Source organism: Apteryx rowi, unplaced genomic scaffold (assembly GCF_003343035.1).
Source record: "Apteryx rowi isolate R43461 unplaced genomic scaffold, aptRow1 scaffold_819, whole genome shotgun sequence".
In the NCBI taxonomy this organism is placed as follows: Eukaryota; Metazoa; Chordata; class Aves; order Apterygiformes; family Apterygidae; genus Apteryx; species Apteryx rowi.
The window spans coordinates 66,024-93,705 of record NW_020451115.1 but is presented as its reverse complement, the minus strand read 5'-3'; the positions used below and the strand labels follow the sequence as shown (position 1 = coordinate 93,705).

The 27,682-nt window shown below is 42.4% G+C and overlaps 1 protein-coding gene across 2 annotated transcripts in view; it reads right to left on the bottom strand.

Moving 5' to 3' along the window:
• Positions 1–16,431: 16,431 nt before the first annotated feature.
• Positions 16,432–27,682, bottom strand: part of SCML4 (Scm polycomb group protein like 4) — a 55,890-nt gene continuing 44,639 nt past the window's right edge. Inside the window, exons 6-8 of one of the 2 annotated variants that reach the window (XR_003257441.1) lie at positions 23,774–23,919; positions 18,746–18,924; positions 16,432–18,517 (exon numbers count right to left, since the gene is read on the bottom strand). Coding sequence is in view for 1 of the 2 variants with exons in the window: in XM_026089483.1 (XP_025945268.1) it covers positions 18,799–18,924; positions 23,774–23,919 (272 nt within the window). In the remaining variant the exon portion in view is untranslated. Of the gene's footprint in view, positions 18,925–23,773; positions 23,920–27,682 lie in introns of both variants that reach the window. The other variant, XM_026089483.1, reaches the window with a different exon arrangement.

Genomic DNA, 27,682 nt, shown 5'->3' with positions numbered 1-27,682 from the left:
TACCAGTGATCTCACCAACATTTCCAGTAGACACTGAAGGAAACCTAGAGTAATCCATTCACCAAAATGGAGTTGTTTCTTATGTAACACACTAGCTTGGCAGTTTGCCTCCGCTTTGGACAGTTTTTCTCTGGAGAAGGCAGAAGACGACTGCTGCTCATAGCTCTTGATGCTGCTTCTCGCACTCAGGCTGTAATGGGATATGGTTTTGGCTGTGAAGGACCCATTCTCAGTCCCTGCTGATGACTGATGGTGGAGCCAGCAAAAATATCCAAGGCAATAAAATAGTTCGAATTGGATAATTAAAACACAGGAGATAGACAGCATCACCTGCATAGAAATGGAAAATCAGGGTAAGGAAATTTAGGAAAGAAAAAGGCTAGAAAAAAGCGATCCCCTTCCTGCCTCCTCCCGCCATCCAATGTGACTACACTCTTCAGGCGAGGGCTTTCTCCCAGCTCACACCACGCTTAGCAGACTATGTTACTGCTCAGGAGGAGATCTGTGAACGACTTGTTATATTACAGTACTCAAAACTATAAGATCTAACTTTATGTTCCCGGTCACTGCACAACAACCCAAAACCCCTTCATTTGTGTGTCTGTGAAAGCAGAGATACCTGAACCTTGCTAATACTGTGGACAAGGGAAAACCTTAAATTTTATGCCCCTCCAGAGTGGATGAGTTTTATGAGCTGAAGGAGGTGATTTATTTCAATCAGGACTCACAACCTTTTCCAGGGGCTGAAGCCTGTTCAATCTAAACCTGAAAGGAGCTCACTCCTTTTGAAAGACAACCCGGTGACATGGGGGCAGGTCTTTTGTTTGGCAGGTCAGTGACTAGATCACTTGCTGAGGCGAGGGAATAGCAAGATTAAATTTTCAGCTCCAAGTGAGGTGATTAAAATCTACATCTCCCAGGAGAAAGCTTTAAAAAATCCTGCCTGACCAGGCCTGAGACAAGATAAGCAGAAGAATACTTATTTTGTGGATCTGGCAGGATTTTGGTACAAGTAAGGTGCTGAGTCCCACCCCTATGAAGGCTTAGGCACTGCTGGCCATGCCCAGAAACAAACTGTTAGGGTTTCCAGGGAATTTTGCTGGTGAAAATTGAGGCACTTATGTTAACAGTTGGTGGAGGTGGCATTAAAAGAAAGCTCTGAGGATCACACTTTTGGACCTTCATCCCTAAGGTAGATGTAGCTGTTCATGGCAATGGAGAAATCAGTCATAAAGGCAGAGACGCTGGCTCTGTTGCAGAGGGGGGGGAACTGTTTTATCTGTGTGGGGACTCCATACATAAAACTTGAAGGAACTCAGTGCCCTCTGACTAAGTTTTGCCAATGGTCTAAAGGTTAGTGGGAAAAGGGAGCACAGAAGCAGATAGAAAGCAGAAGAAAGAAGAAAGAATAAACACCATCCCTTCCTCAGGAAACCAAGCTGAAATACATTTTGTTGGCATGTGTATGATTGAACCTCTTTATTTGTGCTGTTGCACAAATGGAGACAGCAGTTTAGGAGAGCTCAGCACCTAATGGATCACCTCCAGGGTACTCAGGGGAAGGCAGTCATCCCCCACAGCTGCGAGGGGCTGCCATGGGGGCCAGCTGTGCTCTCCTGCCTCCTCACAGCTCATTATTTAGTCTTGAAAGACTWCAGATACGAAACAGGTTCATCCCTGGTCTTTCGGTTGATCCCTGGTCTTTCGGGAATGTGTAGTTTGCCATATGTGGTGAAGACCACTCTGGGGCCAGGTGCAGACAGGCACTCATGGATATGTGTATGAGAAGTATATAAGACTCAGTTTGCGCTGTTTCACTGTGCTCTAGTCTTAAGTTTATAGCATCTGTGACTTTGGGTGGATTCCAGTACTTGAGAAATAATGTTTAAAAGGCTTAGTCAAGAGAAGAATTGTTCTTAACTCCCCTTTGCAGGTGGGTAGACTGAGGCAAAGATCAAGAAACGTGACTGAGGGAACATCGAGCCTCCTTGGCAACAGCAAGAGAAACACTAAGAACGGCAGTGGAGGTCACTGGCCTGCTCTGAGGACCACATATCCTTTCAGGTTGTACAGCTGCAGCAGAAAAAGTGTTTCTGGCTTTCTAGGCCTGCTCCCTGGGACTTGAATTTCAGGCCTGTCAGTATTTCCCAGTCTGATGCAGAAATCTCCCAGCTGAAATCCTGTTTCCTAGAGACAGATCCTGAAAGAAAGGCCCACTTGGAAGTGTGTTTTTCAGGTGGAAAACATAAAGTTGTAAGAGAAGAACCAAACTGTTTTAACTAAGGAGAGGGAGAGAGAGGAAAGTAATGATTAAAACAAGCTCAGCAGCTAAGTGAAGGAAGGGTACAGAGGTGCAAGCCAAAAGGGGAAAAAAATGTGGAGAAAATGTAGAAAGTAGAGCATGGCCAAAAAATACAAAGTTCCACCCAACAGGAAACTGTACGCAGCTCTAAGACATACCAGTGAAGACAGAAGGTGTATTAACAGAAAAGAAAGCGAAGAAAACACCAGATATCACCATTCGGCATCATCTTGAATGAAAAATTCACAGGTGAATTTTTCAGTGCCGAGAAAACACAGCAGCGGGAAATCAAAAGGCACTGGGGTATCAGACTCTGACCCCCTCATCCTGTGCTCTTCTCACCTTCCTACGGACACCGCTCACCAGGGCAAAGACATTGTGGTGTGCAGAGCATACTGCRTATTCTCCTGGGGCACGTATGCTTCTCCTTCGAAACAATTTTTTTAGCTTTTTTCCCTATGGGGGAGAGAGCTTCCCTTGGACCCAAGCACAGTGTTTTCCATCTGCCGCCCATGCACCATTACACCACCTCTCGTTCCCCAGGGGACCGTGGCTCCGTGTGCGGCAGAAAGGCCCCGCGGCACTGGCTTGGAGACAAACGGTCTTTCGGTCCCATGCACAACACCCCACCAGCACCAAGCCCGAGGGCTTCCTGCCTGCCCCCACCCCAGCACAGAGGCGAGCGATTTGCTTCTGAGCCAAACCAGCATATGCGAACATTAAGGGGGATTCATGGTTTCTCCTGGCATGTGTGTGACCATAAATGTGCACCCTACACGGACTTAGAGCAGGGCAAAATCCTGCTCTCGCTGGTAGCAGAACAAATCTGGAGACTCTGCTGAAGATAGTAAGGGGGCACCAAGGGAGCAGAGGTGCAAAGGCAGCAAACTTTCATATTAAGTGGTCAGCAGAAGTGAGGCTGCTGCGTCCCTGCAAAGATCATTCGGCACTAAAGGAAGGAGCTTTGTCTAAAGCAGCTGAATTTGTATAGCTATCTCTAGAAGTGTAGATAAAGAACATTTTATACTGGAAAAAAGCCCTGCCTTCTAGTTAACTATTGGCATACTTCATCTTCTATTTTCAAGGAAGCAGCCGGATTCTGCATTTAGCGCTACCTGGGACAAGGAAGGCAGTATGAGATAGAGTCATAATCAAGGAGCCCCTCCAGCTTTCTAGTCATAATAAAACAGTTTCTTTTACTCTTCTTTGGATACTTACGGCAAAAATCCTACTCTCCAGTAAGAAGCCAGATTTGCAGCAGCGTAAGTATGTAAAAGATTTGGCTGACGACCAAGATGCAACACTATAATGAAACTTTTGGTTTGTTTCTTTTTTAATTTTGTCCTAGGTGACTGGTCCATGTTCTGATTTCACTTATATCTGGCTGGACCTGACTTTAGGGTGGCTGTCATGCAGCAGCAGTGTGCCTGAGATCAAAGCTCAGCCCTCTAGTTTTCCATTCCCCTCCTAAATATAAATTCCAAGATGGTAATAAATATTGTAACAAAAAAGATATATAATTTTAGTGACACAAAAGCAAAGTGATGCTGAATGCATATGACACTTTTTCAATTTTCCTCTTGTTTTTTCCTGATGGTGTTTTGTGCTAAACATTACATTTGCAGATGCAAAATTTAAAGAACACTTTATCTTCAGCACTGAGAAACATAACATATAATTTGCGGCTTCAGCCAAGAGTGATGGCCTTATTAGTAATAGGAATTTCTGATTAACTGCTGTTAGCAAAACATCATCTTCAAACCCGTTAGTCTGAAACTGGCAGCCGCTCTGTCGGCAGGAGCTTTTTTATTTCATCTCGGGGGAGTTCTATAGAAATATTTCTCATTTAAACAGCTTTAGCCTTGGCCTTTCAATAATTTTTATGGCCTCAACTAATAGGCTAACAATTAGTTAAGAGCAGCTATCAGCTTAATGTCAAGTAATTCACAGGGAAAAGTTCAAGGAGAGAAGTAACAGTATTTCAAAAGATGGTTTATTTTTCTAACAAAGCGGTCAGATCATTCTGAAAAGCCAGGGGGATAAAAATGAACATTGGAGAGAAATCAGTAATTGGGAGGAAATGCCTGGGGCCCGAGCGAGGCTGGAGAGGGGCAGCAGGAGAGAGTGGGACTGGCAGGAGGYGCAGCGCAGCATTGGGGGACCATACTCCCGGGGCATCCCGCCAGCTCTCCTCCTCATGGAGCCATGGGGCCGGACGCGGCTGCTCCTTGGTGCCCGATTCACACCTTGTGGTTGCTATTTTTGGGCCTGCTTGAGTCGTGCTGAGCTTGCTCGGTGCACGTGGCTGGTCTGCAGTGTGACTGGGGAGCGAATTGCAGCCTCTTCCTGTTCAATGCCAGGCTCAAATTATGTGCTTTTTCCTTGCTACTAGCTCCTGAACATCTTGTCCTCACTCAGACTACACTCATCTCTTCTCTCCTTGTCCCTAATTCCTTCACCAGCTGATCCCAGATTTTCTCTCCTCATTTTTTTGTGTCGCCTTTTGTTTACAATTCCTCTCTCTTCTATGTTCTTCCAGTCTCCATCCTCAATCAGTGCCATTTGCCTTCCTCCAGCTCCCAGTCTCTGATTTATCTCCAGGCTTTTGTCTCAGTCTCCTACTCCCTGTGCCCCTCAGACCCAGATGCCCAGGATGCTTCTTTCTCCTCCATGCTCTCTGGGTGCTAACAGGGCATTGAGCAAGTATACAAAGGATATATATGTTCTTCCTCCTAGCTTCTGTGCCAGATGTTGCAGTGATCGACAAACAGCTGGGAAGGAAAGTCCTGCTCAGCCATAGGTGGCATGTGTGCAGTCAAGATGGCACTGTCAGGCAGCTGTGCTCATTAGAACTAGTCTCACTGCCAGGGCATGAAGGGAGGGCTTGTTTTTTTGTTTTTTGCTTTTTTTTCCAAAAGCTCACATACGGACAGACCTTAGCGTTATTTACAGGGTTGGAAAAGTGCATATCATTGCCTGCAGAGTAAATCTCTGCTAAATTGCAGCTCCCTGATCCTTCTCATGGATGTGCAGAGTAAGTCAAGGGCATGGGAAGCAGCTCCTAGCTCCCAACACGTTTGCCCAACTTAATTACTCACCTTGGCTGGACAAATTTTTAATCAGAAGTTTTGTCCAAAATGCAGACAAATAAAGATCCTTCCTGGACATGGTCAGTGTAAATGACCATGGCAAAGGTGGGCAGGCTTTCCTTGCAGAGAACTGAACAGGCTCAAACACCCTTGACACATTACACTTCAATTTTATCCAGCAATGGATGTGGGGGTTGCATAAAACTTAATCACCTACCATTTCCAGCCCTTGGAAATCAAGTTTCTGACACGTGTGTGAGAGGCAACAGAGCAGTCGTCAGCAAATGCCTGACTGCTCTTACATGGGAGAAGTCCTTATACAAGGAAGAACAGTCAGGCTACTGTTGCCATCACACCAAATACACAAGGGAAGAAAAGAGCCTGCTGTATTTTCATAACAATTGTAAAGTGCATGCAAATCTTTTGCTTACTTTGGACTACCATCTCAATCACATAGTGTTTTTGTGTGCGTGTGTGTATATGTATGTGTGTATGTATACATATATATATGTGTGTATGTATATATATACATTTTTTTTTTCCATGAGTTGCCTGAGGTCTAAATCCTGGCCTGTGAGCTGTGCAAGGCAGGAATACTGGTGTCTTATTTCCTGTGTGATTCCTAGTGGAACTGGGACATGAGCCCCAACTGGGATCTTCAGACAGAATAGCAAATGAAACTACCACATGGCCCTTGCTATTCAATGATCTTCAAGATCAATGCAGGCTTCCTGAAGTCCAGTCTACTCTAAAGACTTCTTATAATCAAAGGAAGGCTCTTTCCCCCTCCCCGCAATATTTATTACAGATACCGTCTGAGCTTCAAACCAAGGCGACTGAGCACTTTGCGGACACATAGACCAACTATGAAGTTTAATGGCTTCACCGCAGAAACTGTGCTTTAAGTGACTTCAGAAAGCTTCTGCATATAATCAGTGAGATGTAAAGCTTCTTTCTGGCTTTAAAGGCTGGAAATCAAAGAACTGACTGGTGAAAAAGGCCAATTTCTCATAGCCAGAAGAGCCAAAATGCTGCAGTCTTTTGGTTAGGGGCACCAGGAAGGTATATGACTGAGGTTGGGCTTGATGTGTGCACGGAATCCCAAAGCAGTGACGCACTGAGAGTGTGGGGGCCCATGTCAATGGAAAGGACTTTCTGGTCATTGTCAGGAGTCGGCCCAGGGCATCACACTGAATTTGTCAAGGGTCTTGGCCTGCTCGGTGCAGGGACATGTAGCATGTACTTTCCTGCTCTCTCATCCCTTGAAGGGAGGCCCAGGTGACAAGCAACAGCCGGAAAAAACAGCATTGGAGCAGCTGTGTTACTACATGTCTCACAAGCCTTCATTGTTAGTCTTCACATGGAAAGAAATGGCATAAGGAAAAACAACTTTAAGACATTTTTTAAGGTCTGCCTTAAATTCAGGATTCATAAAGAAGGGCTAGGGTCAATGAAATCAGGGAGTCATCTGAACCCACTTTTATTTAGAGGAATTTCTTGGACAGATTCATCTACCTTTTCTGTAATGCTAGTTTTTGCAGCTGATTTCTATCAGATTACAGAGAGCAATAATAAGATAGGACCCAAAGACTATTATCTGGGGGCCTATTCTTGCTTTCACTGACGTGGATGGCAAATTGACTTCAAGGGAAACTTCATCATGCTGTAGTGTTGATAGCATCTTAGAGGAAAGTGTAATTAAAGGGCAAAAAAGAGGGGAATCATTCAATGCAATGTATTTCTTGGATAGCTAGGAATGACTCTACATAACAGGGAAAACATTTCTTATTTTCTAGGGGAAGCTTTTTAATGGTAGTTGAGCTGAGATTTTTTTGGCTCTTTTTCAGGCTTTTTATTAAGCCATTGCTAAAGTATTGCACTAGCTGCCAGTGTGTAAAGTGGGCAGATCAACCCTGAAATATTATGATCTTAGGACAAATTTTGCTCTTGTTTTCTCCCCAGTGTAAATCCAGAGTAACAGTAATGGCTTCAACTGATCCAGGCCAGTTTTACATGAACATAAATGAGAGCAGGGTCTGTCCATGTAGATGCATCCTGAGGGATTATGAATATTCCTGTGCATTGCACCCTTGCTTCAAGTTGACACCTCCACCCTTAATTCAGTGGAGAACCAAAGAGACTGCTTGCCCTGCAAATGAGCATTGATGCTAATGTGTTGCAGTGGAGATTTATCAACAGGCTGACACCTCAGTATCCATCTCTTATTTGCATACCAGAGAAATGTGAATAAAAATGTGAGACTAGCTCTGCACTGGACAGGATAGGAGGTAGTTCTAGCATTAGCAGAGCTGCAAGATCAACCACAGGGAATTTAGCAGGTAAAAATGCTTTGTGTGTCTATGAATGCTGCAGGTGTGTAAAGACTGAGAGCAGGCACTTATTTAAAAAATACAGTTTATTGGATAAAACATACATAGAACCAAGTAAATCCAATTCTTTATTAAAAATACAGAAATCATTTTGCAATAGTAAAAGAAAGTACTGGCTTTTTCTATGAAACATAAATCTGGAGGTTTGGGACCTTTGTGCTTTGTCACAGCTGGCCCCCCTCTGTACTACATTCTTAAATGTACTGCATCGAATTGTGAAACCCAAGCAAAAGTTCGTTGTACAAAATTAAGAACATTAAGACCAGTAATACTCGGTTTAATTAAGATGCAAACAAACAGTAGCATACAGCACACGGAACAGTCAATATACAGCTACACATTAAAACATGCCTCTAAATAGTGACAGAGAATCCACTGGAAGGAATAAGTTACAAATAATAAAAAAACACTGTCTGGAGAAATAAAAAAAGAAGCACAGTTTGATACTATGTTCATTACATGGCAGTGTATGTATTGAAACACTGTACATATTAAGAATGGATGTATTGGACCCACCCATACACAACATGCTAAACTGAAGGTTTTTATTTTGCTTGGAAGTGTGCATGTATGATATATGTACATATAGAGGGCAGGTGCATATCTGTGCGCATACATTAGACCAATATGTACATATACATAGAAGGGCACACATCTCCAAAGCTGAAGACAAATCACTTCAATAAAACTGTTTGAGGCAGGGTGAGAGTAATACTAAGATGCCGTTTGTCATAATTATGCTGTGCCTGGCACTCTGGACATTTTATTCTCATGCTATTCTCAGCCTATTCAACTTCCAGATTCATTTTTACCTCAGCGCTCCCTTGTTTGCATATTTGCAAATGAATACAAAACTATTCAATATAATACAATGTTCACTACTGGAGATGATTTGTTATGGGAGGTTTTAACATCTGAAAAACAGGGAAATGTTAGAGTCAGCATTGCATTTCCAGTAAGTGGAACTAAGGGGCAGGTGTTCTTTTCCTGATTATTGTTATTATCATATGGTAACCCTGGCATAGTTAATTATATATGCTATATATCATCTTTAGTAACTATTCTTGATCAAAAATGGAGAACACTTGCATTAAGAAAAATCATGGGCATCTATGTCATTTCTGTAACCCGAAATTATTTGTCACCTCCTGAAAATATTACAAAAATAAAGTAATGCTAAAATATTGCACTCACTAAAATGAATGAACAACAGGATAAACGTTAAGTGAAAGAGTTACTAAGGCTTCACAGAATTAGAAATTACTGAGATCCAGAAAAGCACATCTAATGGTCACAGAAACAAAGCTCAAGACACACTGAAGTCAATGATACATAGGTGCATGTGCAACATTAAATGTCACAGAAGGGCTTTGCTGGACTGGGGCCTTAAAGAGTTCACAGAACAAGACGCTTTTTTGTTTCTCTGTCTTTCATTGAAAGAAAGCAAAACAAAACAGTGCTAAGGCAAAAATGTATAAAAAATGAATACAGAAATTCTGACTTTTCTCTCATCAATGAGTGTGCTGTCTCATTGACTCTAGTGGAGTTATTCTAGATTTATACCAATGTGAGAAAAGAAGCAGCCTTGGAAAGGTTTACACCCGCAGGACATGAATCAAGCACCTTGGATGGCCGTATGCACTGAGGATGGGAGCAGAAGGGACCACCTGAGGGCTGTGGTTGATGCATCGAGAGCAGCAGACGCTGAATTTTCTTACTAAGCTGGATAATGTCATAGCCCATGGTGCTACTGTAACAACTTTATGCTGCCAGTGGAATAAATCAAACCGCCTTTTGCCATCAAGAAGAGAGTAGGGAGCCTGGTGACACCAGTGTGGCAGCATGGAGTGGAATAAAACCAAGCAGAATGATGAAAACCATTAGGACAATCTGACCAAGGACTTTCAGGATAAATTGACCTTATATACACTTTACATTGAGCCACAAGATGCAATACTGCAGTCAGTATCATTCAAGCCCACAATCTCACCACTACAGCAAATTTCTATTGAAAAGGCAATCTCATTATTTACTTTCTATTTTTAATACACATTAATTGATCAAAGAAGCCTGGTGAGCTAGTGTGCATTATCTGATGTCTCCATTTAGAGACCAGTCACAGAGGAGAAGCCTGTGGCACATGTTGGACAGGCTCCAATAGCTCTTGTGGGGTTTGGATGAGAGCAGTCATAAAGGTATTTTTCTAACAATATGAGATGTGGAGATATTGTGTCTATCAGTAGTAAGTGATAGAGACTTTAATAAATTTGGGAGTAACTGAGTGTAAGACTGTGAGTCTGAGATCTTGATTCTAACCAAATTGTTTGTGTATTCATTTTTTTCCCCTCCTCTGGCAGATTTTGCATATACTTGAAAATCTAAAATAACTCTCTATATATTCACTTGATATCTAATGTCCCTTACAAAATGGCTATTCCTAAGGTTGTACAGTACCGGGAAAGAGAAGATATCATTCACCATTCAAGGTGGACAGGATTAATATATATTAGATATGTAAAAAGGTCCAAGATTGTAAAATATCTGCATGAAGTGATAAAAGCAGCCTCGCTTATCCAGTTGCTGCAGAATCTGAGGCTTAGCTAGCAAATTACAGTACATTAAAAATCAAAACTAACATACTTTGAGCCCAATTAGCAATACAAAAACTGATAGCTGCACATACATCAAAAAAATCCAAAAAACCTGTACATGCTTCACTAGCTTTGGAAGCTACTGCTGAGGAGTTGGAAGGGAGCTCAGAGCAGCATTTTAAAAAAAAAGTGTGAGCAGGAGTTGTGCTATTTTGTGGCCTGATTTAAGGCTGCCACTTTCCAGCTGGATAGAAATTGTTCTGCTCTCATCCTTCACACTGTTTGGAAACAGAGACCCAGAGCCAAAATCTGATCTCATTCCCACTGTAGAAGAATGCAGTAGCCCCACAGAAGCTACAGTCATTACTCTAAACTCACACTTGTGCATCCATGTGTGAATTTGCCCTGCGTTATTGCACGTATTTCAGCATGAGGCATGATGCTGTTAATATTGCGATGCCAGTTGCCACATGGATTTTCTCACAGTGCTTAATGCAGGCTTACAGGCATGGCCTTCCCTTGCGGCTGATTTTGTCTATCCCACCACCACCTCCCAGCTGGCCGTTGCTGCTTCTCTCCCTTCTCCAGCTCGATGGCTCTTTCCTGCCTCCCGTTGTCCTTATCGTTGGCACGGCCCCGGGCACCTCTTCTTTCCAACCAACTTTTTGACACTGGCGGCTCAGGGCTTGGCACACATAGATGCCCACGCCTGCCTAATGGGGTGCTGTTCACAGGGCCAAGCCTGGCCCGCATGGCCTTGACGTGCACCAGCAACAAGGCAGGAGCCAAGGGTTCGTCCCTGTGTGCAACGTAATGGGGACCGTTCAAGCCAGTATGCATTTAAACAACTTGAATATCAAGAGGCAGCAGGGAGAAAGATGGAAGGAGGAGGGGGAAACGGCACTCATCCTGTGTAAAAGTGCTGAGCCTTTTAATGAGGTATTTATTGCAAAGAGTAATTAGCCAACCAGTTAAAAACCTTCCTCACAAAATGCCTTTCATGCTGGTGAATGAAAGTAGTGGAAGGTTTTCTGTGCAAGATAAAGAGGAGGTCGAAAAAATATAGACAACCTAATTCAAAGAAGTCAGTGGGGGGATAGTCTTTGTCACAGCAGAACTGGTGCTAGACTCTCCTGTGATGGGCACTTTATTGAAAGGAAAGAAGGGTTTGCAGAAAAATGTAGAGAAAGAGAGAGGGAAAGCAAAGACAGAGTAAGGAAAGAGCTGAGAAGAGAGAGAAGATCTGGAAAGGTAGAGAAGGAGTTGCAAAAGGGGTGAGGAAGACATGTATTGTCACTGAGAGATGGAAAGGAGGGAAAAGAAGAGGGATGCTACAAGAAAGAAATTGAGGAGAAAAAAATGAAAGTAATTATAGTGGGGGAATAGGAGTGGGAAGCTCAGGGGGAAAGACTAGAGGGCAGAAGAAAGCTAAGAGGGAAATGAATGAGGACAGGATAAAGGACTAACCGGCCTTTCAAGGCCCATGTGAGCCCTAGCCTTCAGGTTGTGTCAGGTATTAAGGAAGATGTAGGCAAGGGTTGTGTGAGGAATAAGTCAGATGTGGAGAAAGGCTGGAATACTGTGACAGCAGGTGGTCTTGTGGATGAGGCACTAGATTAAGACCAGGAGGCCTGATTCAAACTTCTGGCTTCACCAAAGGTCAGGATTAACGATGCTGTGAGGGAGACAGTTGATGATAGGATTTTCCTGACTGTTCTGACCAGCCTACAGAATTTCTGATCTTTTCAAAAAAAATTTATTTCTGTGCTTTCATAGACATCTTAATGGAAGTTTTTCTCGATTTTTCTTGGTGTTCTGCTGTTTTTCTGTCATGTGGCCATGGGAAATTCATGCAATGGACTTCTGCAACCGGGAAGGAAAACTGCCACTAGGAAACTCTTCTCCTTCTGTTGTTGCTTTTGCTGCGTTAGGCTGTCCGCTCTCAAGGGCAGGCTGAGTCTCTCTCATTATGCATCTGCACAGGGGCAGCCACAATCTCTACATGCCATTGTAACACAATAGTGAATTTTAATACCAGCAGCCTAACATCTCTGTATTTGAAACATTAGTATTAGCAGAGGATCAGTCAGATACTGATCTCATTTACACTGTTAAAAATGTGGAATAGCTCTACTAAATTTGTAGCAGTGACAATGGAAGACTGGAATTTAGACTGGCTTCTTATATGCTTGTGGACTGGGTAAGCAAGAGACTTTCTTTTGCTACTGAGTTTCTAAGAGGCATAAAAGAAAAGTCAGCATATACCAGTATTGACCTGCTACACAGCTATAGCTAGAGCTGCTCTCTGAACATTTTGTGCCACAAGAAAAAAAAAATCTTTAAATACTGACTCTCACCAAGCTGGTTAGAAGCCTTTTGGATGCTGCAACACATTAGAAATGCTATGAAGAAGACAGATAGGTTTTAGAGACAGTCATTTGGTTCTGGTGGAACCTGGACACATGGATCAATTCACAATACTGCCACTGCAGCAAATGCTCAGGGCCATAAAACACATTACAGATCAGGAAACCATCAAAGTGAGGAATAAAATTAATCATTAGTCTTTCACTGGCTTGGATTGACTGCAATTCAAGAGTCCTTTTTCTCTCCTTCTCCTATGTTTCAGCCAAAAGACACTGAGAACTGTGAAACTGCTCCATTCTGCTCATCCTTGTACCACTTGGGCCTCAGGTTTTTCCCATTCCCTGCTCTTTTAGAGATCTCTGACAATACAAAGTTGGTGGCCCATGTTTCACATTCAAAAAGGGCACCATGATCTCAGTCCTTCAAAACACCAAGGGAAAACTCTGGTTAAAAAAGACATGCTGCTCCATGCAGGGAGTATTCAATACACACATGGAAATAGAGCACAAACAACAAGGGACCACCAGTGAAACCTGGGACTTGCCCCTCTTTGAAGCCCATTCTTCCTAGCTGCTCTGCCCAGCCTCTATTGCACTCGCTTCACAGCCTGTCTATGTGACCAGGCCGGCCTTGCTGAGCAACACGTGCACACACACACACACACACACACACATACACACACACACATGCTCCTGTCCAGCCTCAGATGCTGCTTTTTGGCAGCTGTCCATTAACCAAGTGGAGAAAGACGATGGAGTCATTTCTGAAGTCCTGTCAGCTCGTATTGCTCGACTCTGATGCTACTGAGAGACACGAGCATTTGAAGTATGATGAAGTGCTGCGGCTGCTAGAGGAGCCAGTAACTGTGGGTCACTGGGACTGATTTTGACATGTTTTATTTTTAAATTCCATCGAGGGCTTCACCTCAGGAATGTATGGAAATCTCCCAGTGAAGTCATGTTCAAATCAGCATGAGTTTCTGCTTAGTCACATGGTAGAAATTCTCAGCGTACAGGCTTTGGTTTGCTGCTAAGTAAAAAAAAACAACCTACCTTCCACAGAACTCACAACTGAAATACAAAATTAAATGGAGAAAGTGTCAGAATCAGGTGGATCTGCACCTAGTAAAACCCTCTACCGAGAAGCTAGCAGGTTTCCTGGGAGTGGAGGGAAAGGGGGTATCTGGCAGGCGACTGTCTCCGTTCCTTGTAAGGAAGGATGAAATAGCTTGTTAGGTTCTAGTTACTATTGGACATGGCTGAAGCTTGACCTGTTTTATGAGCCAAGTCTTGGTCTTATGGATTCAATAACAAAACTTACACGGACCTCAGTGGGACCGTGGTTTGGCCTGACATGCTTTATTTAGCATCTAATGTGAAGGAAACATTTTTCTTTAGAGTTGAAAGGTTCTTGGGTTTCAGTTTAAGAAATATGGTGGCAGTGTATTACACCCTGATATTTCTCTTTTTTTTCTTTAAGAAATCACATTTCTTTTGCACTTAGCCTCTGTAAAACCCCCTCTGCTTGAACTGCAGTGAACCAAAACGGTCAATGACATCTCTGCTGAAAGCAACCCCCTCTAACCACACTGCACATGCACTGACTTATCTCCAGGGTCCCATGTCCCCACCCAGCAGTTCTGCTCCAAGCACCTGGTGGAGAGCTGAGACTCTGGGAACAAAGGGAGACAGAGCCTGTAAATTCAGATTTGTATAGCTGTAATTCTGAGTCAAGGGAATTTGCTGGAGCCAGTGCCAGAATGAGCAAGTTGTACTAGAGTCTATCATATTTGTGAAGTACATATGTGATAATACCACTGCAGCCACAAAAGAATCTGCAACAGGAAGCAATGCAGCTGGTGCTTATTAGCATTAGTACAAATTACACAAAGCAAATTGTTAGCAGACATGTTTCCATAATATTTAACTCATGGCAGTGAATAAAAGTGATTCTTTTTTCAAGCAAAATTTTAGATTTCCAAGGGAATCAGTTTCCAATTGTCCATGAAGGGAGCATGGATTAGAAAGCAGCATGTAACTATTGCAAGGAATCAAAGGCAACGTGTGACTTGCCTGCTTTCTCTGGCAAAGGTGTGCAAATCTAAGCTTGTATTTCTTAGGAAGAGAAGCAAAATTCATACAGTTCCGTATGACTCGGTTACCAGCAACGAGGGGAGTGATGGTGTGGGGGCCCCGTTCTGGAGCTGTCTTTTTCAGGTTTTGCACACGGAAGTGCTTGGGGAGGGACAGGGGCTCTTGCTGACCTGCCGTTTCCCTGAATTTTTGCCCCCAAAGTGCTGGTTGTGAATTATTTTCCTAGCAACTCCAAGCTTGTTGATATGGAAGTGGCATGAGCCAACATCCCCTGACACCGTGGGCTCGTTTTTCTCTCTCCGGAAGGGGCTGCCGCGTAACTCAAAAGGACACCTGTCACTATCGAAGCCAGGGGCAGGTTTTCCATCCTTTCTGTCTATAAAACCATGTACCTGCTCCCACACTGCTATTTTCATCTTCCCTTGCATGAGCAGCCCTAATTGAACCAGATGATGGTTTATACTCTGCTGCTAATCCAACAGAGGTCCCTTCTCATGCCAAGAGTTCATTGACTATTTTCTTATCGTTTTGCTGATTCTTACTATTTTTGTTAAAAATGTTCAGCTTCACTTTTCCCAGCCATTCTTTCTTTAAAAAAAAAAAAAAAGACAGGTAACTCCTGAAGCCTGCTGCCATCCTACAGAAATTCAGCGATTGGTTTAAGAGCAATAGCAGCCCAGAGTGATGCTTTATGCGCCAGTCTCAAGGGCGCCTGCCGGCATTAATCACACTGGACAGCTCTCTCCCTACATCCTTAGACTTTGCCTGCTTTTTTTTTTTTAAGCAAATTCTCATGAAGCATTGAAACTACCTGAAGCACCAGAAATGCCTTTCGATCCAGCTATGAGTCCTCAAAAGGAGAAAACAGACACATGTATTGCTCTTAAGGGTACGCACACCCACCCACTCATTTGGAACAGTTCAAAAATGCAACGTGACTGGCTACAATCCGAGAGGAAGGCTATGAACAGAATGGCAAGCAAAGTAATTTGTACAAGCAATGTCGAAAATAGCAGCTAATTGAGAAACGAGTGGCATGCATGTTCTGACTCTTTAGTGCTTGTTCTGGGGAAATGGCCTGACACACTCTGCACAGCAGAGCTGCTTAACTACCCTCACTGACAAGACTTGAGAGGGAAAAATTAGTTATAATTAGAATATTACTGCAATAATTTTTGCCTCCTAATTGCCTTTCAGTTGAAAAACATACTATGAGGAATTTTTGTTATAAGCTTTACTTATATGTAAAAAGAATCCACTAAAAGCCTCCCCTGTAAAAGACAGAGCATTAAATATCATGGCTTGAACAGTCCTGTCATATCTAAAAGTTTAATATAAAATGAAATAGCACCACTGACTGTATGTATTAGACCCATACATGAAAATTATTTCAGCATATTAAATGTAAGAATATCACTGCCTCTTAAGAGTCTATAAATACTGTGTAGGTATTATCAGGCTTCTCAGATGTAATGTCTGGAGTAGGGGACATGAAAGAAAGAGATGGTGAGAGGTAGAGCTGAATGGGAACATTTCATTTTCAGGAAATTCTGTAGTTCTGATTTTTTTCTACTTTCATCAAAACAAAAATGTATGGTTACAAGCCCTCCAGGGAAATATAATAAAATAAAAAATCTTTTTGAAATAAAACGTTCCCTACCCAAAATGTCAAAATGATGTTCTGACTTTACCAAAAAGGTAGTTTCAGTTAGACAGGGTTTTATGTTCGAAAGCAACATGCTCTTATGAAAAGTTTTGATTTTGACAAAGTGGTGATTTCCAGCACTGAAGCCATATGATAAATTCTAACCAGTTCTGACTACTGATACACTAGAGTGAGCTGGGTTTTAAGTGGAGGAATAAAAATCACCTTTCTGAAAGAGCAGTTAACTATATTCAGAAGTATGTGGGAAAAAAAAGAAAAAGGTTGTTTGAGGATTTTCTGAATGTGACATTACTAATACAGCAAGTTTTTACATATTTTGGGGCTCTTTGTGAGGAAATATTCATTTTAAAAAAATGTCAGAGTGAAAAATGAACTGTACAGATTTTATGTTGATGTTCCCATCACATGGGTACAAACTGATGTAGATGGCTTTTAAGTTCTAAGAATCAGCATGTTTAGGATTCAGTGTATTATGTCACTTGATATTATAGGACTTCTCATTTAACACACTTGTTCAGCTATTCATTTTTGAGGTGTTTCGATGTGCAGATAGTATTTGCTGAAAGTTGGTCAGTCATGTGAAGATCCAATTCTGCAAGCCTATATAGACAACTTTATTAATTTGGGAGTGTAGTCCCCAAAAGTTTAGTGAAAGTCTTGTGGGATGTGGTTACTCATATTCTTCAGTGTTTTCATGATTGGTTCTTGAACTGATATCTTTTTGTAGGAGTTTTATTCTAGCAACATACATCAAATTGAATGTTATTCCATGAGGTATTTTTGGTAATTTTCTGTTCTCCACAAACAGAGTCAGATGGTATGATGCCTTGCATATTATCAGGACTCCATCTCCCAGTTCAGTCAAGGCTGGCTCTAAAATAATCTACATGACTTATAAACACTTGCTACCACTCCTTGCCACCCACTAAGGGTTTAAACTGAATGAATGGATGTGCCCCTTCATAATGCTCGTTTCTGAAAGACAAAAATGAGGGCATACCCCCCTCCACAAATTACCTTCTCAGCCTAAGACCTGCTCTTCTCCTGGCCTGGCTATGTGAAATATCAGTGAGCACATTCTGGCTTTGTGTAAGAGGCAGAAGGATATTATTTTTAATCCACTTGAGACTTAAAGCCTGGTGCTTCGCCTTCCGCTGCAGCTCAGCCAGGGAGCAAACCTAGAGCATCCATCCGCCCTCGACCCAACCGTCATTGCAAAAGTACAATGTGCCTGGTATTGCCAGATCCTTGCGGGTGACACTTCAGCCCTGGTCTCTTGCTTTTTAAAAACACGAACAAAAAACAAAACCAGAAATTCCATTTTTTTCTTAAAGACTGCCACAAGCTATACAGCAGAGCAAAATGGCTTAAGGAAGGACACCGGCAGCTGGGAATGCCAGCCATGGCGGGAGCTGTCCACCCCTCTCCGGCTCAATGGGAAACACCCTGTCAGAAACACTTTCTGCGTTTGGGCTTCTCTTGAATTAGTTATCTGTAAACGGTGATGGGCTCATCCTCCTGGGAGCCTGCAATTCCTTATCAGTATTAGAGATGTGCCAGATGATAGATAGGAGAATCGTGATGGCCAAAGCTCCTCAGCCAGAAACACCGTGTCCTCAGAGCTCCAGCCTGAAGTCCATTAGGGCTGCTCCCTCTAGTGGGAAAAAGAGTACTTTGGCTTGCAGAAAACCTTTTCTTTCCCGTTTTATTTCTTTTATTTAATTTTACTTTCTTTTCTTCTTTTTTTTCCCTTTTTTTCTTTAAACTAAAGAATTCAAGTTTTCCAGATAGTGCAAGATATGGAGTAGTTCCCACAGACAAGAGCTGACCAAAGTCTGACTTTTTCCAGGCCTTGTGCATCGGTGGTGGCGTCGGTGTTGCACTCTTGCCACAACCCTGCCAACACAGGCCAGCAGTTATTCCTCAGAGGCGGACTGATGGCAAGTGAGGGACTCTTCGATCATCTTCCAGCAGTCCTCAATATATGCCATAGCTGTATTTGTTTCTGGCTTCCCACTTCTGATTATAAAAATAGGACTTACTATAATCATAATAATATTAATGATACAAAATAATTATTGTAATTATATACTTTTTGGCAAATTATTAACACAAAGCAGCCCGAAAGACCTCATTGCATTAAAAAAAGGTGAAGATGCACAAATGTTAGAAAAGACAAAATCTTTGTTAAAAAAAGAGGGAAAAACAATCTGCAAATGAATGCATGTCTGTAAGGCAACATGTTACCTTTAGTTTGTTGGCTAGATTTAGGTCAGGTTAAGCTGTTATCCAAGAACTTGTTAGAAGTTGGCTTGCTTGAGCTTATCGATGTGGTAACAAAGTTTCAGCGCTGGTCCCAGTTTCAACCCCAGGTATTTCATGATCATGTCACTTTTCAGCAGCAACAAAGCATTGCCATCAATCTCCTGGTTTCAAAAGAGAGAAAGAGAATCAAAAGTGTTAACCCCCGCTGCAACCAGTGCCACGAAAGCAAGAGAGCGGAGCCGCGTCCTGACACATTAAACAAGGTGAACAGATACTGTATTTCTTTTAGACTAGAGCTGGCTGAAATGTCATGCATTTTGAACTTTCATTAAAAAAGTAGGGAAAAAGAAAAATATAAATGAGGTTTTAATCAATATTATTTTTTATTTTTCAAGCAATCATAAGGTTTGACTGTTTTCAATTATTCTGCAATAAAAACATGTATTTTTTTTAAATCTGGGTTGCTGTAAGCCCAATTCTAATTTTGAGAAGAGCAAATTGACCTTGAGAGAAAGAAGGAGAAAGATCTGAAGAGTGAGAGAGAGATGTGGCCTTATGAACCACTAATAATGGACTGCCAGATCTCCATTCCAGCTTTGTCACTAACTGTCTACATGTTTCACATATCCCCAATTCACCTCTGTCAAGTAATACATATCTTTATTTCTTGTTCTTAAATTGAAGATAACAGCTACTTACATATTTCATTGGATTTATTAGTAAAATTTATCCAAATTTAATTTAACCACCATCTAAGAGGAAGAAATTGCCACCAAATTCAGTTTTTTATCCCAGACCTGTTAGCTTGAAAACCTTTTTGAAATTACAAGGTTGCTGTACGGAGCGCAAAATAGCATTCGTTTGCAGAGAAATGGACTCTCTTTTGTTTCACCCACTCTCATACGATTAGAAAGCACACAAGCTTTCAGAGACATTGTCCTTCCGTGGATCCCAGGCTTGTCTAGTTTTTCTGACTATATTAGTGGATCTGCTAAAAAATACTGCCTCTCCCCACAGTCTCCACCTCACTTATATCCTTGGACCATCAGAGCTAGTGCTGTATGTACGTGTGTGTATACATACACACATATACCCACACAATAATGTAGTATATATTGTATTCTGTGTTTCTGATGGTCTGAGCTTTCCCCTGTGATCCATTGCCTACTAATTAAGCAATACTATGGATCCTAATTTGCCCTGATCATCATTATTCTGTTCAGAAGGTGATTTAGCTGATGAGCAGTTAAGGTCACTTTCTGATTAACTCAGTCAATTGATGCTCTTCATTCTGCAACCCCCACTCCATCCATAATAGAAACTGTCTTTCCCCCTCTTTCTCCTTCCCGTCTTTTCAAGGAAGCTGAGGGAAAGGAATATAAGTGTTACATATAATTAATATTTGTATAAGAACAGAAAACAAACTCCCGGAACCATGATGCTATAGGGTAAAAACACTGTCAAGGGTTTGGTGCAAATGCAACTGTTTCTAAATGTTGAGTTCAGCATTTTATTATTTCCTTTATTAGTACTATGAGGGGTCAATATTAAACTCCATGGCAGGAGTATGCCTGAGGGAGCATTCATATCCAATTAAGTGTCCCATATTAGCTGTGTCCCTGTGCAGCTTGTTGACTTGACTTCTCTACAATAATACTGTGTCAGCCCTTTTAAAAAATAATTTAAAACAGAAGGAATATACAGCATGGTCCACAAGTATGCAATAGCTCTACCAGAAGATCTTGAATCAAATCTGGAGCTGGTGAAATTCAGTGCCATCAGTGCAATGAACTTGTTTCACATGAACTGAGATCTGGCCCATTTCAAGTTGGAATATTGCAGAATGCTGCCATGTCCCTGCAAGGGGATGGGAGCAGCTAATGGTGTCTGAGGTAAGAGCTGCAAGGTGATGGTATGTTGGAGAATTAAACATACAGCTTCTGCCTGCCAGAATGAGTATTACTGTGTTTGTGCCTGCTTCCTGCAGCACTTGTTCTGAGGATACTATTCAAAAAGCAGAGCAGCCCCTAAACAAATCCTATGCAATGTGAGCAAGAATTGTAGCCTGCTGTGGATGTCTCCCAGGATCAGGCTTTTAATGAGTAAGATGAAAGTCCAGATCCTTATGGGTACTTAAGCACCTAATTCCAAGTGAAATCAAAGACTTGAGTATCTATGGAGCAAACAGGAATAAAACCCCCTCTTTTCCACTCTGCAATCTCATGAATAGGTACTAAGCTCCTGATCATGCCACCACCTGCAAAAGGAGTGCAGCGAGTGGTCACCTCAGTGGACAATGTTAAAACAATTGATATGAAGAAGATCTAGGAAAAGATGCATGCTCTAGCATGGGCAGAGGCAGGTTGCTATTTGAATAAATGGGATTAATTACGTTAAACTCAAAAGTTTTCATCTCCTTCGTACATGCATTTGCCAATCACTGGCCATAATTAAACTGTCAGACCATAACATTGCTTTGATCCCTTCCGGCTGGAATCTTTTACCTGCTAATTCTCCTTTCAACTATTTCTCCTCCTGTTTCCCTTCCCCAGTCTTTCAACCATCACTTGCTTCTTGCTGAGAAAAGGTCTTGCCCTAGTGGTGCTACAAGGTCTCTGCCAGGCTGATGGTTCCTTTGTGAGAGGCCAAAAGACCTATCAAGTATGGGTTAGGCTTTCCTTGCCACACGGCCCTGCCAAGGGAATAAGGAAACAGCAGAGGGGAGGTAGTGGGCAGTTTCATGGTCTTGGTGGACTCTCAGGAGCTACCTGTGAGAGCTCCTTGGATGTCTTGGCAATAAGAAAAGCTTCTGCTCCTGGTGAGAAGAGCAGAGTGAGAACCAAGGTGATCCCATAGTGCATATTGCAGCTATGGCCTTTGCAGACTACAGCTTCCTACTGCACATTGGGAGACCCTGCTCCAGAGACTCCAGTCAACACCCAAATTCTGGTAGCTTTTGTTTATTATGATGACATGAAAGAGCACTGTTCTCATCCAGTATTCCTTCCCCGACCCTTTTCTTCTTTGTGGTCCCACCACCCTCTTCCTCCCAGTGTCATAGCTCAGATTAGTTGATGGCCATAACGACAATTTCACGTGACAGCTGGGCCTTGTCAATGACAGTAAGTGCTTCTAAGTAAATTATGCACCTGCTTTGTGGAAAGATTGAACATACAGGAAGATATGGCTAAGGTTAATGGACTAATCACTTGTCTCTCACCCCTGGGGTCTCCATGCTAATCCAGATGAGATTTGAAGGCTGAAAAATTGCAGGGACATATATAACTCAAATGCATAACTGAATTGAGTTGTGTGGTAATTTTACCCAAGTTCTCAGACCTAATGCATATTTTACAAGGAAACCAATGATAAGTAGAACCAGTAGGTGCTGGGTATTTCATGAAGGATGACAGGGACAATCTTTAGTGGCAATTTAGCTTAGTCTCTTTGGTCACAGAGCATCTGTAGTATTGTGGCATGCTTCAGTGCAGTTGGCCCAGTAAATGCATATATTGTGTCACAGCCTTATTGCCATATGAAAAGCATACTGTGCCAGCCTTTGCTAGAAATGCAAACTACACAAACATGGTGCTTTTGCAATGTACGTATCTTACAGCTTTAACTTTGAACTCTTCTTTGGGATGCACCTGCAAGCCTTGAACACAGCACCTCCTGACAGTCTCATGCCAAAGCAAGTTTCTTTAAATCTGCAGATGCTCAGTTATCTGTCTGGTCAACTTATGCCACATTTTCATAAGCAGCTTACAAGGCAGATCTGACTTATCTGCAGTAGGCAGGGAAAGTAGGTTAGCACCTGACCCATAACCACAGGTTTGGTCCTGGCATACTCGTGCCCTCTCTTCTCATCCTACTGAACTGCCTGCAGAACGGCAAATGGCCTTGAAACCTATGTAGGGTAAGGAGACATCAAGACTTGTGTTCATGAGCACGTCTTAATGTCCATCTGTCTCTGCTCTTCAGCCGCACCCGCTCCTCATATCTGGAAACCCTACACAGTTGTGTAGCTGGATGTCCTCAGTTGTCTCCCTAGACTCTTGTCTGCAGCTCCACCTCCCACCAGTCCCTGCTGGCCCGGAGGGCAAGGAGTGGGACCTGGCAATCAAACCTTCTCGCTTGCTTTACAACCTGAAACGCTGATCGGGGTCAGAGCTGGGGAGCTGTTTTCATTCAGAGCAAAGTCCAGACACTTGCATCTGAAGGTATGACCTCCAACTGAACACAGGTGAATCACTTTTAGTGTAAAATCCATTTTCAGAATCAGACTGAATTGATCAAGGAGGCATGAGGGCATGCATGAAGACACTTTTAGATGCAGTGGTGCCAACTCTATGTACAGTAACAAAACAAGAAACTCTTGATCAGATATATGTTTACAGCTTTTCCCTTTACTAATTGAAATGCTAGAAGATAATATCATTTCCACCACTGGAGATTGCCTAGTGAAAGTAACTGTCATATTCTCCAGTGAGTAAGCAGGTCTGTTAAATTCTGTTATGTTGTTATATAATACTGTGGAAAAAAATGAAAAGCTTGGCTCTTTTGGGTTTCTCCTGCTACATATCCAGAGACACATAAAAATTGCTCTTCAGGGGAGAATCATGGGTACCCTGGGAAATAATTGTCACTGAGGCAAAGCTTTTTATGCCAATCCGACATTGAAAAATGAGCACCAGATCCTTTGTGCTTTCTCTTAGGCTTGGCACAGAAAAAATTTATGCTGGCATAGTTAGAAACAGATAGTAATCATTTTTCTAAAGACATGATAAGGGTCTTCCTATTAAAGGATGAGTGAACCTTTCTTTAGACCAAACCCCACAGTGGTGCTGAATTCCTTGCACAATCCTGTCTTGAACCTGGCTAAGCACAAACACTGCCTATTGCAGCCCAGGGCAGCTGAGGCCATGGGTGATGTGTGATGGCCATCTCTTGGGAGTGCCTGTGCACTTGGCATAAATTACCCAGCTATGCGAAGGGCAGCCTTCTACATACATGTTTTCTGAAGAGCTCCACGTGGGGACCTAAAGCATGAGGGTCTGCATCCTTCACGAACCAAACCACATCATCCACAGTCCAGGTCAAAGGATTCTTGCTTGATGGCCGAGCCGTGTCATGTCTTTCAGGTGAAGGACTTGAGGCTATCGGTATAAAAAGGCCCACAACAGCACATTACAATGGCATGCAGTGGTTTCCTTGGTTTGTGAGTGTGCAGCAGTACGTCAGCCTTACACTGCCATGGACTTCGGATCTGCATGTGTAGGTATTGGCCTGAGATGGTGAGGCGGGGAGAGAAGGGGACTTGGCAGTTTTCTATCATCTGAGCACTTACCAGGAGACATGATCCCAGCTGGTGAACTGTGTTAAAAAAACATGAAACCCTCAGGTTCCTGCTGGGGAAGGAAAAATGTGCCAGCTGCCAGGCTCTTAAACTGAGCTGCCCCTGCTGTCTGATCTGCAAGCAATGGGGATGTTGGCTCAAGAAGACGCCATCCTCCCACCTGGAGAGAAAGCATGTGGGCACTAAACAAAGGAGATCACCACTGAATGCAAAAGGTAGAGGATAAAATGGGAATTTAGGAAAGAGTTTTTATCTTAGCATTCAGATTTTCAGACTTATCTTGGAGCTTAAAGGAGCGTTTCTAGTCAATATCTGCCTAATCTTAGGCTCTCACCAAGCTGAGGGTCCCCAATGAATGCCTATTTGGAGAGCTACTAAAACATGCTAAGATGAACATTGCACGTGTGACTTTTTAATGGTATGAGCCCAGGATGATTTAAGGTCACTTCAGCTTGCTGTAGCTTTAAATCAAGGGAATAAAAGCACATTGGAATGAAAGTGCATTTATGTTTTTATTCTTGGTCTCTGCAGCATTATAAATCTCAGCCTCCATGTGTGTGCAATTCTTCCCCCCGCCCCCCAACTCTGCTTCACTATTACAAGAACTGTATTATGCTAGGTTTCAGGAAAGCTGTTTACATTTGTTTATATCTACACAAAACAAACTTTGCATTAGCAGGAGGCAGTACACAGATGTATAAATGTTATTTGCCTGGACCTACTCATCTCTTTTTGTTAAGACACAATTTTTAATGAGAGAGATGCAAACGGTAAGAAGCAGACACTGCAGAAGATAGATAGAAAAAGAAACAGAAGAGAGCAAGTAGAGGGAGATCAGAGAAACCTGACCAGTTACAAAACTGGAGCCTGGAGAATCCCCAAGTAGCCAAGAGGGAAATTAGAACGGCTCAGAGCTGAGCTCTCTGCAGAAATACTGAGCTTATGAATATAGATTAAAATATATTAGAATACCATGCAGGACTCAAAACATCATAATATATGTGAGCAAATGTACTGGGCCGGGTTTGCGACTTATGTAAAATGTCATTTCAATGACTTCAATAGAGCTGTGCTGATTTATATTATCTGAGGATCTGCCCATATATGCACAATAACTGCTTGATGTGCATATTGGTCCTTTTTTTCTTGCCACCATCCTCATCTTACAGTATAATGTAATGAGGTATATTTTGCAATTATGAAGGATGAACTCCAGTAAGCAGCAGTGCTATGAATGTGCAAATCTGTTCGATGGGTTTCATAATGGGATACGATGTAAAACATGATAATTACACTCTCATTTGCTAAGTCACTGTTCTGGATATAAAGGACAAGGAATAGCCGCAGGTCCTCTTAATTAGACAGCTAGGATTGGTATTTGTATGGAGCCACGTGACCCTGGGCACTGCTCACAGAATAAATGCAATACACAATGGTAAGGAGACCATCTGGAATCTTTGGCACGAAACATTGAAGACAAAGAGTGCAAAATGCACAGGGCAATCTCGGCCTACCCCTGGATCATCAGTAATGTTGAGTACATAAGTTTGTTGGGGCAAGCGGGAGAACTGAGACTTCTCTTGGAGGCGAAGGCACAAGCACCTTGATAGAGGGTCTTGTGGGCTGGCTTGGTAACAACAGTGTTTCTCCCCCCTGGCTCTGCTGGTGGTCTGGATGCCAGCTGATGTGTGGAGATATTGCCCCTGGGCAGCTCAAACCAATGGGTAGGAAGAAAATCGAGCTTTTGCAAACCAGTGGGAAAATAGAGGAGAGAGGGAAGGACTTGGCTGTGCCCAAAGGATTGCAGAGGCAAGTTTCTATGCTACTGCCATGATATGGTTGAGGAGATGTTGTGCCCCTACAGAGGGTCAGATGCTTTCTCCTGGTTTACTGTTAAAGTGAGATCAGTCCTTAGCCCCGTGACTCTTGCCTGAAACACACTGCTTCCAGAAATGCCAGGAAAGGGCAAAGGGGAACAGAGAGCCCCCTGAGAGCCTTTACGGGTTTAGAAATATCTGCAATAAAAGGCAGGGGGGCGAGAAGAAAAGGTTGAAATGACAAGAGAATTCTATTCACTCCTTCGCAGTCTAACGATCAATAGCATAAATCTGATTTTTTTGAAGATAAAAATATAAATGACCTTTCTAAAGAGACCACATGGCTAGAACTTTTCCAGGCCCCCAAGAAGTTAAGATAACCCTTTCAAATCTCTATCTGAGGTATCATGTAGTGATTTAAAAACAAGAATTATGAATAGATATTAACTCTTCAGAGATTACTTAACCTTCATTTACCTATCCAGAATTAAATACTGGATTCTCTGCTGCTTTTTCATGAACTAAGATGTGTCGTTTTACTTGTGTGTACATGGTTATCTTTAAATTTCATTAATAAAAATAGTATACCATCAGTTTGCGGACAAATCTCTTGAACTCGGTTCCTAGTCTGAAAACAATCTGCTTTTCCATATCTGTTAAAATGTATTTTGTTGTTTATTTTACTCTGGCTCAGTAGCTTCTTAGTTTACACATTTAAGTGGAATCTGTTTATTTACAAAAGAAAAATAATCATTTCACGTCTACACAAAGGCCTAGGTTTTATGTTTCAATAGTATCACTTTGTTCAAAGACTCCTATATTAAGCACAGAAGTGTTTGATGGCAGCAGAGCAAGTGCTATACATTTTTTCTTATCTGAAGGTATTCACACTTAACCTAAGAACTGGATAAATGAGGAAGCCACATGTCTCCCGGGTATCCTATGCCATCCTGTCATCAGAATTAATCAAGATGATAATGAATACTCAGGACCAATAATTATTTTTAGAGATCGTAATCTAGGTCAAATCCAATTTCCTGTTTTTGACAGGTGGCAAAAAATTTGTCAAATTAATGGAAAGGGATATGGAAATCTAGGTAATCAAAGGGGAGCACTTCTCCTGCCTAAAAAGGTGCCTGAGAAAAGAGGGGGAGCAGGTTATCCTTGGGGGAGGCTTTGTGGGGAGTCCCAGCACCTTGGAAATAGCGGCTGTTCCCTGCATGGGAACGGGAGCTGCATTTGCTGGAAAGACCAGCTCAATCCCGAAACACCATGGCCTGGTGAAGCCAACAGAGAGACGTGACCTGGCCTGGTCTGAGCTGAAGGCACCTTGTCCCGTGTGGGTTTTCCTCTGATTCCAGGCTCCGGCTTCAGAACTGTCCTGAGAAGGAGGCTGGAAAGAGCTAAAGCCAACAGCCCAACTGATGCAGGGACATGCCAAGGACATACGATGCTAAAATGGAGTTAAACCTGTGAACGGAGTAAAGGCAAATAACAGACTCCTTAAATATGTTCTTGGCAAACAAACAGACCCCAGAGGGAGTGCGGTCATTGATAGATAAGAGTGGAAAGGGAGTGACAGATGAACTTTAATATTGCTGCAGGCCTAAATGATTTCTTTGCCTCAGGGGAAGGGAGTGGGAATGAAATTTTAAAAGGTTGTCTCTGATTGCACTGGAGCAGATAATAAGGAGAAGCAGATCTACTGAAAGTAAACAAAACTAGCAGGCCCTCAAAGGCACAGAG